Source organism: Rhinopithecus roxellana, chromosome 13 (assembly GCF_007565055.1).
Source record: "Rhinopithecus roxellana isolate Shanxi Qingling chromosome 13, ASM756505v1, whole genome shotgun sequence".
Taxonomy (NCBI): Eukaryota; Metazoa; Chordata; class Mammalia; order Primates; family Cercopithecidae; genus Rhinopithecus; species Rhinopithecus roxellana.
Window position 1 is genome coordinate 119,073,833 of NC_044561.1, and position 13,585 is coordinate 119,087,417.

General features: G+C 40.6%; 3 protein-coding genes across 4 annotated transcripts in view; 1 reads left to right on the top strand and 2 right to left on the bottom strand.

Annotated features, from left to right (window-relative positions):
• The window catches only part of WFDC10B (WAP four-disulfide core domain 10B), a 62,785-nt gene that overhangs the window by 10,331 nt on the left and 38,869 nt on the right, over window positions 1–13,585 (bottom strand). Inside the window, exons 1-2 of one of the 2 annotated variants that reach the window (XM_010384217.2) lie at window positions 1,612–1,659; window positions 1,128–1,232 (exon numbers count right to left, since the gene is read on the bottom strand). The exons of the other annotated variant lie outside the window; for it this stretch is intronic. The gene's annotated coding sequence lies outside the window, so the exon portion shown is untranslated. Of the gene's footprint in view, window positions 1–1,127; window positions 1,233–1,611; window positions 1,660–13,585 lie in introns of those variants that run through there. 2 annotated transcript variants of the gene reach the window in all.
• Window positions 1–13,585, bottom strand: part of WFDC3 (WAP four-disulfide core domain 3) — an 80,320-nt gene that overhangs the window by 10,146 nt on the left and 56,589 nt on the right. The gene's annotated exons all lie outside the window — the stretch shown is intronic.
• Window positions 1,983–9,847, top strand: WFDC13 (WAP four-disulfide core domain 13). Its single transcript, XM_010384218.1, has 4 exons — window positions 1,983–2,172; window positions 4,391–4,541; window positions 5,798–5,862; window positions 8,886–9,847. The coding sequence occupies exons 1-3, from the start codon at window positions 2,085–2,087 to the stop codon at window positions 5,838–5,840; spliced, it is 282 nt and encodes a 93-aa protein (XP_010382520.1). The 5' UTR covers window positions 1,983–2,084; the 3' UTR covers window positions 5,841–5,862; window positions 8,886–9,847.

Consider the following 13,585-nt stretch of genomic DNA (forward strand, 5'->3'; position numbering starts at 1 on the left):
AGCACATCCTATGAAGTCAGCATAAACTTGCTACCAAACCAGGCAAGGACAATATGAGAGAGAAAAATTACAGGCCTAGTTCATTATGAACATAGATGTAAAATACCTTAAAAATAGCAAACCTAGGCCGGGCGCGGTGGCTCAAGCCTGTAATCCCAGCACTTTGGGAGGCTGAGACAGGCGGATCACGAGGTCAAGAGATCGAGACTATCCTGGCTAACACGGTGAAACCCCGTCTCAAAAAAAATACAAAAAACTAGCCGGGCGAGGTGGCAGGCGCCTGTAGTCCCAGCCACTTGGGAGGCTGAGGCAAGAGAATGGCGTAAACCCGGGAGGCAGAGCTTGCAGTGAGCTGAGGTCCGGCCACTGCACTCCAGCCTGGGCGACAGAGCGAGACTCCGTCTCAAAAAAAAAAAAAAAAAAATAGCAAACTGAGCTAAACAATATAAAAATGATAATATTCAATGATCACCTTATATTAACATAGAAATGGCTTCATGTTTGAAAATCTGAATGTTCAATGCATTAACAGATTAAAGGAGATAAAAATGTTATCATCTTAATATGCATAGAAAAAAGCAATACATATAATCTGACACAAACTAATTTAAAATTTCTTGTTATATTAGGAATGAAAGAAAACTTTCTAAACCTGATAGAGGGTGCTTACGAGAAACTAAAGTGGAGACAGTTCTAAAAGGGAAAACAAGAAGTTTTCATTTTAAATCAGGTATCAGACAAAAATACACACTATCACCACTTACATATGATGATATACTCCACGGCCTAGCCAGCACAGTGAGGCATTAAAAATGGCTTAAAGTTTGAAGAAGAAAACTATAACTGTTCTTATTTGCATATGATAAACACGAAGAGAACACACAAGGAAACCATAATAAACAATGGGAGGATTTAGCAAGCTAACTAGCTACAGATTCATTGAAAGAAGAAAAGATCCAAGGTTTAAAGAGAGGAAAGCAAGTTTGAAATAGTATTTGTAGAGAGTGGGAACTCTGGCTTACTGAAGAAACTTAGTAAGACTGCCAGACCCTTTTTGGTTTGGTGATGGCGCATCTATTGTGCTGTTTAGTAGCGCGGTGCAATTATTTTCCCCCAGCAACAATTACCTGCCTAGGTTCAAGTTTCGATGAAATTGATGGTTGGATTCACTCAGGGCTGCAGTTTTTGTAGGCAGATTCAAGCAAGAAGATTTAAATGACAGGTTCTGAATCCTACATTGATAGAAAGAAAAGTAATCACCTAGAGAGAAGGACTACGAAATAGGGAAGTGAAGAGTCAATGTTTGTTGGTTTCAGTGAGGTCAAATAACTGTTATGGTGGAGATTTTTGAGCCAACTGGAAAGTTAACTTCTCTATATGAGCAGTAAACAAAAGGAATTAATTGAAAAGTTATGATACCATTTACAATTTCCTTTTAAAACTTCAAGCCTCAGACCAGGCACGGTGGCTCACACCTGTAATCCCAGCACTTTGAGAGGCTGAGGAAGGCGGATCACCTGAGGTCAGGAGTCCAAGACTAGCCTGAACAACCCCAGTGAAACCCTGTCTCTACTGAAAATACAAAAATTAGCCAGACGTGGTGGTACACACCTGTAATCCCAGCAACTCAGGAATTGCTTGAACCCAGGAGGAGGAGGCTGCAGTGAGCCGAGATCGCACCATTGTACTTCAGCCTGTGTGACAGAGCGAGACTCCACCTAAAAAAAAAAAAAAAAAAAAATTCAATCCTTTGTGAATAAATATAACAAAGACATGTACAATTTCCACAGGGAAAAATTATTTAAAATGTTAAGGGATATGAATAAGATCTAGATACAGATGAAAGAGATACCAAGGTCAAGACTAGAGGGATAAAGGAGGATATGAAAACACTACATGACCCTGGAGTGGGTGTGATTGGGAGGTGCTTGGATTTCTGCCCTGCCTGTTTTGATTGGAATAGGCGAAAGGCTAGTCACACTGGGCCTCCACTTTGCCCTCTTTCCTTCTCTTCTCCTCACAGCAGTGCCTGGTCAAACCCAGCAATCCTTGGCCAGAACTTACTCACCCGTCCCACTGGCACCATGAAGCCTGTGCTGCCTCTCCAGTTCCTGGTGGTGTTCTGCCTAGCACTGCAGCTGGTGCCTGGGAGTCCCAAGCAGCGTGTTCTGAGTAGGTGCTGGGTCTGGGCCCAAGGAGGGAAGTAACATTTGTGGACAGGAGAGGATCTGAGAGCTGACAGTCTGTCACACCTTTTGGAAAAATACAGTATCATGTTCAAGGGCCCAAGCTTTATTATTGGCAAGATCTAGGTTTGAATCCCTGCTCTGTTGCTGAGTGACCTTGGGCAAAGTATCTGGGTCTTAGGTTTTTATCTTTATAATGAATACAATTATATGGGGATCGTTGGAGGAGAACAGATAATGCATGCAGACATAGCTCACTCTTACTAAACCATGGTAAATGCTCAGTACTATTAAATGCTGTCATCATCCAGCTTAGTCTTGCTGCCCATGGCTGCTTGGATTCACTTTTCAAGCATTAAAACAGAGAGACAACAAAGTTGGTAGAACCCAAGCTGGAATCTACATAACCTTGGCCTTGGAGGATGTTTTGGGAAGGAAGGAAAGGAAGTTTTGCATTTTATTCCACATTTTCAAACTCCAGAGGTACTACACAATTACCAGTAATTAGCATCAATGGGAAAGTGTAGAGTCCATCTCAGTAGCCACCACTGCCCAGCTCAACTCAAAAGAGCTCTGGCTATAGTAATGTTGACCTTAACCAATACCAAGGGGGAAAAGAACTGTTATTCATCATACATCCACTCTTTTATGGGGAAAACATCTTCAGAATACTGGTGGCTCAGAAGAGAGATATGTGTGGTAGCTCATGTGTCTGGGGAGGCTAGGTCCTGCTTTAGAAGTTTCAGAAAAGTCATGCAGGTTTGTAGGACTAAGAGGGACTAAGCAAACTACAAGAAAATAGGAGTGCCCAGGGTAGAGTTAAATGAAGAGTCAGAATTTGAGGAAAGGCATAAAGAGGCTTTCTAAAAGACTGGTAAGTGCTGTGAGTGAAGTTGGGACCAGATACCCAGAAGAGGGGTCAAGACTTGAAAGGGGTGACCTCTCTGAGATCTCTGGATCATGGTGTCTATCCCTAAACTGCTCTATTGAGCCCCAAGCTCTTCAAAGTGTGGACTAGTTCCAATTTCTTGAGGTGCCCCAGTGAGTTACAGAATAGCTGAGAGGCCAGGGGTGAGTACTAGTTATTGGTCTCTGTTAAATTGTCAACAGCTTGGACCTCAGCTTCTTTTACCCCAATTCTGGTGCCATTTGCTTCTACAGTTATGGTTATGACCTCTTTCTTCATTCATTCCTTTCAAATCATCATAATATCCTATAGATTTCCTTCTAATTGCAAATATTTGCAGAGCAATAGACCCACAGATGGGCAATAGAATGCCCCACTTTTGACTTTTGCCCCCAAAGAAAGGGAGAGTCACAAGGTACAAAAATTAGGACCTGGAAGGGCTTGGGGAAAGGGGTTAATGGGGCCCATCCTTAGAGTCCAGGAATAGAAAGGAGACTGTGGGTTGTGACCTTAGGGAAGAATCTCCCAGGGTAGGTAGGTCTTAGCTTTGAACTGAAATACTTGGGGGTAAGGGAGGAAATAGGAAGTCAACATAAAGATGCTTATTCTTCTCTAACAGTAGAAAGTGGGACATCCTGGTGCTCTGGCCTCCTGACTGAGAGACACAAAGGAAGAAAAAGAAGCTGAATCTTTGAACCCCATTCTGAAATCCCCACCCTTCTTACCATGAAAGAAGTCACTCCCAGAACTTACTTGTGAATTGGGTCCCAACTCTCTGATCCAGTACCTTCAGTTTACTGCTTGGTCTTCATCCTTTACCAAAACTTACCTTTCACTCATTATTCCTATACACAAATAACCCACATTAGGTTAACCCCAGGGTAAACTATGTTGTTAACAAGAAGCTCTACAACTTGTTCAAGAACACACAATGAGTGAGTGCAGAACGAACATACAAACCTCTTTCTTATTCACCACATACACCATTAATACCCTTGATATCGACCCAACCATAGTCAATGGGGACTTGGCATCTGAACTACAAGGATGGTGAATGACCAATAGGTGCAGAGTTCTACCGAACTCCATTCTTGATCAAAAAATATCCATGCCCTGCTTCCCTGCTCAGAACTCAGACGAAGTCAGCAGCTGAGGACAAAACCTGATGCCACCGCCCTGGAACCACGCAAGGCAGATGAGGGTGGCAGGTTTCCTGGCAGTTCCCTGGGCTTTCTGGGTTCTGAACATTACTCCAGCCTGTTGGTGAGGCCCTTCTCTTACTTGTTCTGTGTTTCAGAGTATATCTTGGAACCTCCACCCTGCATATCGGTACCTGAAAACTGTACTCAACTGTGTACAATGCAGGAAGATTGCCAGAAAGGATTTCAGTGCTGTTCATCCTTCTGTGGGATAGTCTGTTCATCAGATACACTTCAAAAGCGCAAGAGGTAAGCGATATCTCATATCCAGGCCTGATCCTAGAGCTGCTTGTGGGAGCCCAGCAGAAGAGTCTCTTACCAGCAACTGTGCTGGATCTCTCCTTTCTTTTTTCTTGGTGGCCATGTTGCCAACATGCCCCTTCTCTTGACCAAGGGCAATTTCCATAAAAGTCCTGATTAGAAAAGCCCTCCTCCCCTCCCAATCACCACATCCCATCACCAAATCCGTGAATCTCTGCCTCTCTGAACTCACCCACAAATCCCTTTATCCACAGACCTTCCCCCGACCCAGAATCCACCTTTATACCAGGGACACTCTACCTGCAGGTGTAACCAAAATCCCAAAGCAAAATTTGTCCTACAATTTTTCTTGCCCTCCTTTCACAAGACACCATCCTTTGCCCACCAGTGTTCTTGGGCTCTGGAGATCCAGCCCAAAGGAAGTTTTGGTTAATTGTCCAGACATTAATACTAGCTGCAAGTCTGCTAAATGGAGTGTGCTCCCAGGGCACAGAAAGAACATAGGGTGCTGATGAGACATATGGTTTCTAATCCCATCTTGCAACTATGTCTTTCTATGACCTTGAGTAAGACAATTCCCTCTTTTTTACTTTCTTTTTCTCATGAGTAAAACAAGGACTCTTGTTTTTTCCTGCTTTGCAAGGCCCAAATGAAATTTCAAAAGACCCACAGTGAAAGATTCAATCAATGAGCCTCTTGAGGGAAGCCTGGCAGTCTTACTCCCTGCTGTATTCCCTACCATGAGCAGAATACCCAGCATATGAGATAATGTGCAGAGTGATTAAGCATGGTCTCAAAGCCAAACACCTGCACTCAAATCCTGGCTCTACCACTTCTTAGATAAGTGACCTTAGACAAGCTAATTAACCTCTCTCTGGGCATCAACTTCCTCATCTTTAAGGCTGGAATAATAATAGTGAGGTTAAAATAGACAATCCATGTAAGCTTTAAAACATTACTTGCCAACATAATTGCTGTGAATGCTGGCGATTAGGCAACCACTTCTTTTTGAAGAGACTAGCCCTTGCAATTGAATTCCACATCTTTCAATGTTCTACGTTGGAATGCAGAAGTATAAATATAACTCTTTGGTGTCATTGAGTTTTTTGAGGTTCTGCATTCCCTATAGCAAGAGAACTGAGATTCATGGTTTAATATTAATGGTGGAAGTAATTGAAAGAAAAAATATATCTCTAAAAATAAAACTTCACCAGTTAATATTTGAAAATATTTTTCTTCTACAGATACAAACACAAGGGCTCAGAAGTTGTCATGCCTACCAACTGAGGCATATTTCCTAGCGCATTTTGTAAGTACAGGGATTTGGTCTGGCCTTCCTCGTGTGAGATTCCCAGGGATGCTCACTTTCTTCCTGTACCCTCACCAGGGGCACCACATTCCCACAAGGTCAGAATGGCCTCTCATTACCTGATTGCCTCCTCCTCCATCATCCCCCTCCAAGGGCTATCTTTGCACTCCCTGAAGGGGGCAGGGTGTAGTCCAGCATGAATTCTGCAACACGGAGCAACATAAGGAAGCAAGTTATGGCCCAGGGGGAACCCAGGGCACTCAGATCTGAGGCTTTGTCACGGAACAAGCTCTTCCAGCCTCCAGGTTAACAGCACCCTGGGCAGGGATTCAAGCTGAGCCCTTCACGCTCTGAGACTTTGGTCTGCTCACTGTACCTCTCTGAGACAGTCACCTCCCTCATTGAAAGATGAAGAAAACATCCATGCCTTGGGGTATTGGGAGGACAACACAAGGTCATGTAGATGGAAGAACTTGGTCTCTGCAAAGGTAGAAACTGCCAGCAACTCACTTACAAGGTCACTCATTCTGGGTTCCAGTTTTTTCTCTGAAAAAAGAGGGAGTGGGTCGGACGCGCTGGCTCACACCTGTAATCCCAGCACTTTGGGAGGCTGAGGTGGGCGCATCACGAAGTCAGGAGGTCGAGACCAGCCTGACCAACATGGTGAAACGCTGTCTCTACTGAAAATACAAAAATTAGTCGGGCATGATGGTGCACACCTGGAATCCCAGCTACTCAGGAGGCTGAGGCAGGAGAATTGCTTGAACCCGGGAGGCGGAGGTTGCAGTGAGCCAAGAGCACACCATTGCACTCCAGCCTGGGCAACAGAGTGAGACTCCATCTCAAATAAAAAAGAGGGAGTGGGAATCATCTTTATTATTTTACTGATGCTTCAAGAATGGTGAACAAAATGGAGTCCTGTGGAATTCCACCACCAAAAAAAATGATAGTATTCATAAGTTGGTGGATTTTGTTTCAGAGTATTTGAAAGAAAAAATTAGAAGTTTAGGGTGGGTCTTCTAATGGGCCTTCTGATGTCTCCAGATGTTCCAAATTAGAATGGTGGTCTTTCATCTTAGTCCTTTAATTAACCCTGTACAAAGGAACGTGATAAATAGTAGCAGGTGGAGGCCAGTGGAGCAGTTTAGGCACATGAGCACTTGCCCAGGCTCTGGTGAGCCCACCGTGCTGCTGATGAGCTCCTACTCATGCTTCAAAGTTCCTATTAAATTAAACACTCCATAGAAACTTCACCGGTTCACTCCAGACAGAATTAGTCCCTCTCTTTGTCTTTTGCAGTGCCCTATCTTTGTCCTACCATAACCTTATCAGACTTTCTATAATTGTTCAAGTTAGCATTTTCTTTGTTTAGAGTATGAGTCCCATAAAAGCAGAAACTGTGTCTGACTTCTTTGCCATGGAACCCTGGCACCTAGTGCCATGCCTTGCACATAGTAAGGATACAATTCAGACTTTTCAAATAGGGATGAGAAGAGGCTGACAAAAAGTAGATCAATTCTAACATTTGATGAGTTTTTCCTACAAAGAAAATCTTCACTGAACAGTCCAAAGTCCCTCAAATATCAGCTGCCTACTATTTTCTTAAAACTATATTTAGTTATGGAAACTTACAATATGCTAAAAAACAGAAAAAGAAAGCCCGATGGTATCCATTCACATGGGGTAATATCTCTGTATTATGGTTAAGGGTCCTAGCTACTCTGGGACACAGTCCAGCTCTGGCCTGCTGACCTGGTGATGCTGGGCATCTCCTAAGTCCTCGGAACCCCAATGTGTCCATCTGTAAAATGCAGATGGAAAATATCTAACCCTTAGCTGTGTCATCAAGATGAAATAAAAGGACACATGCAAAGCACATATAAGACTGCTGGCAGAGAGTATAAGAAGAACGTATTATTATCCACATCTTGTCAATCCTTCCTTTATCCAAAATTCCTGTTTTATAAAGGGATCACAGTGTACTTTCTACCTTAAACTCCAGTTGTTTGGTTGGTTGCTTTTTAATTTCCCTGAGTCAGTGATCAGTGAACATTGCACTTGTTTTAAGTTAATGCAGTATTCACTGATCTTCAAAACATCTTCTTAAGAGAGAACAAGGTAAAAAGTACTGCATTGAGATAATGTGATTAAATCTCATGATGAAAGATAGGCTAATTTAACAGAGATCTGAATTCCTCTACTAAATTTCCAGTGCGTGACTATGGAAGACTTTGCTTCCCTCTGCAAATCCCCTATGAATGTTACCAACCTGGAAATGTGTGGTCACCTAGTCCCACAATTCTACTTTTCTTCCAATTGCAGCCCCTCTAAATGAACTTTTCCCAAGATAAATTTATCATGTCAGTATCTTGCTCTTCTCTTCAATGACACCATTCTAATCTGACTCGCTCCCTAGTGACCCCTGGTCCAGGGCAGGAAATACTGTTCAGAAAAATCTATAGACTCTTTTACTACCAGAAACTGACCATATGTGGTTCAAATTGACCTGAGCGAGGAAAGTCTCTTACGTACAGGTTGGCTATCACTGTTTCAATAATCTGAGTTTGATCTATCCAATACTGTAGGCACTGGTAACAAGAGGCTATTTAAATGTTAATTCATATGAATTACAATAAAATAAAATATTCAATCAGTTCCTTAGCCTTACTTTCCATTTCAAGTGTTGAATAACCACATGTGGTTAGTAGCTACCATATTGCACATTATAAACATAGAACACAGAAAGTTCTAATGGAAAGCATTGCTTTAAGCTACACAAAGCTGATGGCTAAAAAATGATGGCTAATTAAAGGTCATCATGACAGAGGGCACCCTCTATGACAGCCTCATGTTAGACTCCAGGAAAAGTTTTTGGGGGCTATCTATTTAAGGAGTTCCAAAGCGTAACCTGACAAGAGACAATTCAATGACAGTAATTCTCTAGAGACCCAACATGATGTCACCCGTGGATGTTTAAAGAATCCAGAAGAACAAGTGGACTAATTATGTTTCCTTCCCCACAGGCCTCTACAAAGTTTTTTCTTGGTCCACCTTTAGGAAGGTATTGAGAAGCAAGAAATTGGAGGCCCAATATCTAACTTGCAAATCATTTTTTAGCTTGGCAATAAAGGCTAATCTACCATAAAACTCTTGAAGCTTAAACTTTAGGTCAACACTTGCAAGAGCCCCTTCCAAAGCTCAGCACACTTTCCTCCTGGGATGAGGAGAGGAAGCAGGAACCCCACTTTGGCATAGAGATAAGCAGCATTGTTCCAGTCCAGGGATGCTGTCTGTGCCCTGGTGGTGGTCTTAAGGACCTACCACATCAACATCTGGACAACCCTCACTGATTACCTGCCCTTGGTTGCACTCATCAGGCTAACTGATCCCAAATTTAACCTCAGGGAGAAATATCAACCAGACACTGCACAGCAACCTCCTTGGGGCCAGCCTTCAAGGCTTCATGGCCATATCATGAACCCAGGACAGACACAGTGGGGGTGGTGAGGACCTGATAAAGATGGATCAGTGATTAAGAGGCTGCAATAAGGTGCCATGAAATCAAAATCAAAGGGCTAGAACTCTCCAAGGTCTTGCCCCAGGCATGTAGCACCACCTGAGCCAGAAACTGCAGAGGACATGACAGATGTGGCATTACTGATAAGTTATGGAAATGGAAATAATCTTTCCTAAACTACCAATCATAACTTTAAATTTTTGATCAATCATGCTAGAGCAAAGACTGAATTATCCTTCTGTTCTCTCTATAGAAATGATATAAAAATTATAGTCATAAGAAGAAACAATCAAAAATAATTAGCCACAAAATATTAAAAAGGTATTATGAAGGTATTTAAAATAATAATAATAAAGTGTGTTATTTTTCTGGGATTCATGATATTTAATGTGTTCATAAGCTTTTGTAAGTTTGTAACTTGTTGCAATTTCTTTTTCATTTCAAATAAATATTCACTTACGTGCCTAATTTTGTGTTAGTAGTTCTGCATTATTTTTCTAAAACAAGATATCCATAATTATACAAGCATCAAGTTCCACAAAGCCTGGGCCTTTCTCTGCTTGGCTCCATTACTTCTACCTCTGTACCAGTAAGCCTTGTGTTCCTCATTAGGAAAACAGCATAAGCAATTGTTCTTCATTTTGACAAGATTATACAAAAAGATCAAATAATATAATATGCATAAAAATATGGTGTACGCACTGTGACAGAAATATGAATGGTTATGATTATTGTTAACATTTTGAGGACTTACTGCGAAGGGTGAGATATAAGGGATGCCATTAAGGAAGAAGAAAAATGGATTATCACCCCTTCATCAGTGAATATAATCTATACACCATGACTTTTCACTTAACCATAGTTGTGCTACTATGGCAAGTCATCTAAATTCTTCAAAACTTGAATTTTTCATGCTTAAAATAGAGATAACACCACTTACCTTACATAATTTGTGACACTAAGTTCTTGATTGTAGTCTGGTGGTTGGGAGGCTTAATTAAGTAACCAGTAACTCAGCAGTATCAACTTGCTTTGAAGGTAACATGGCCGGACTGGAAAGTACCTGACACATAACCATACAGGACAGGCTGTTCCTCCAGGATGAAATCTTGAAGGGATCCTTCAGCCAACCATGAGTTTATTTAGTTTATTAAGAACAAGTGACAGGCATGGGGAATGCTGGAAAAGATGCTCTAATAAGTAGGTCCAACTCTTCCCCAGGGGAGTGAATAAAGATGAAAAGCTAAGAGACAAGAATGTGGCCACAATGAAGCCAGAATAAAACTGGTCAAAAAATAACAATGCTTATGGATACCTTGCAAATTCTTGCTGGGAGTTCTCTTCTAAGTCCATCCCAGCAGAGATGGTGAAAGATCAGTAGTTCAGTAAGGCCTATACCAAGTCAATAAGGAGGCTTGGGAGACACAATGAAAGAAGAGTCACTTTTTCTTGCTGTCACCTGGGAAGAAGATAAATACGAATAATATGAAGACTATGGCCCTCTGGAGAGCACCCCTGTCACTCTGTCATTATCTCCTTTAAGTGCTTAGTCAACAATGCAACACAATTTTAGGTTTGCTGGGAAAGATGGATTTGGCTGTGTTAGGAATGGAATTTACAATTTTGAAGGTGAAATCTTGTTTGTTCATGGGTTCTGCTTTCCAGGCTCAGAGCCAAGACTCGTATACAAGTTTTGAGGACAAAACTTTGTTTAATTCGTCTCTATATACCCAACATTGAGAATAGTTACTGAAATATAGTGGGAGCTCAATAAGTAAGTACCTTTTAATGAGGGCAGAAAGGATAAAATGCTAAAATATTGAGGCAGGAGAATTGCTTGAACCTCGGAAGGATGCAGTGAGCTGAGATCATGCTGCTTCACTCCAGCCTGGACGAAAGAGTAAAACTCTGTCTCAAAAAGAAAAAAAAGAAACGGCCGGGCGCGGTGGCTCAAGCCTGTAATCCCAGCACTTTGGGAGGCCGAGACGGGTGGATCGCGAGGTCAGGAGATCGAGACCATCCTGGCTAACACGGCGAAACCCCGTCTCTACTAAAAAATACAAAAAACTAGCCGGGCAAGTTGGCGGGTGCCTGTAGTCCCAGCTACTTGGGAGGCTGAGGCAGGAGAATGGCATAAACCCGGGAGGCGGAGCTTGCAGTGAGCTGAGATCCGGCCACTGCACTCCAGCCTGGGCGACAGAGCGAGACTCCGTCTCAAAAAAAAAAAAAAAAAAAAAAAAAAAGAAAGAAAGAAAAGAAAAGCACTTGAGAAAAATTCAACATTTTTTTCATAGTAAAAACTCTCAACAAATTAGGTATACAAGACATGTACCTCCATATAATAAAGGACATATATAACAAGCCTATAGCTAACATCATACTCAATAATGAAAAGCTAAAAGCTTTGCCTCTAAGATCAGGAATAAGATAAGGATGCCCATTCTCACCACTTATATTCAACAAAATACTTGAAATCCTATCCAGAACAATTAGGCAAGAAAAAGAAATAAAAGGCATCCAAGTATGAAAGGAGAAGGAAACAGAGACAATAGGAAAATTGTCTCTATTTACAGATAGTATCTTATGTAAACAAAACTCTAAAGACTCAATAACAAAAATATCTGTTAGAACTAATAAACAAATTCAATAAAGGTGCAGGATCAAATAATCAATATATAAAAATCAGTTGAATTTCTCTACACTAACTGCAAACTATCCATAAAAGAAAACAAGAAAAATAATCCCATTACAATAGCATCAAAAAGAATAAAATAGAAGTAAATATAACCAAAGAGATGAAGGATCTGTACACTAAAAACTACAGAATATTGATAAAAGAAATTATAGATGACACACAAAAAATGAAAAGATATCCCATGTTCATGTGTTGGAAAAATTAATATTGTTAAAATGTTCATAATGCCCAAATTACTCTACAGATTCAATGCAATATCTATCAAAATTCCAATGATATTTTTCACAGAAATAGAAAAAACAATCCTAAAATTCATGTGAGCTATAAAAGACACTGAATAGCTAAAGAAATTCTGAGCAAAAAGAACAAAGCTGGAAGCATCACATTTCCTGATTTTAAACTACATTGCAAAACTACAGTAATCCAAAAAGTATGGTACTAGCATAAAAACAGACACATATGGCAATGAAACAGAATAGAGAGCCCAGAATTAAACCCATGCATATATACTCAACTAACTTCCAGCAAAGGCACCAAGAATATACAACGGGGAAAGGATAACCTCTTCAGTAAATGATGTTGGGAAAACTCACACCATACACAAAAATCAATTCAAAATGGATGAAAGACTTAAACATAAGACCTGAAACTGTAAAACTCTTAGAAGAAAACAGGGACAAAGTTCCATTGGTCTGGACAATGATTTTTTTTATTTGAAACCAAAAGCACAAGAAACAAAAACACAAATAAACAAGGGAGACTACATTTTCTGCACAGCAAAGGAAACAATCAACAAAATGAGAATGCAACCTATGGAATGGAGAAAACCTTTGTAAAAAATGCATTTGACAAAAGTTAATACGCAAAATATATAAGGAACTCCTACAACTCAATAGCAAAAAAAAAACACAATTAAAAAATAGTAAAAGGCCCCGAATGGACATTTTTTCAAAGACATACAAATGGCCAACAAGTCTATGAAAAGATGTTCAACATCATTAATCATTAGGAAAATGCAAATCAAAACCATATGAGCTATCATATCACACTTGCCAGGTGCCTATTATCAAAAAGTCAAAAGATAAGTGTTGGCAAGGATATGGAGAAAAGGAAACCCTTGCATACCGTTAGTGGGAATTCAAAATGGTGCAGCCACTATGGAAAACGGAGTGAATGTTCCTTTTAAAATTAAAAATAGAACTACCATATGATCCACTGATCCCACTTTTGAATATTTATTCAAAATTATTGAAATTAGGATCTCAAAGAGATATTAGCACTTAGCACTTCTATGTTCATTGCAGCACTAGTCACAACAGCCAAGATGTGAAAACAATCTTATTACTTTGACAGATGAAGGCATTTTTTGAAATGTAGTATATGCATACATTGGAATACTATTCAGCCTTTAAAAAAGGAAATTCTGCACCATGTTACAACATAGATGAACCTTGAGGACATTCTGCTAAGTGAAAAAAGCCAGTCACAGGAAGATAAATACTTCATGACTC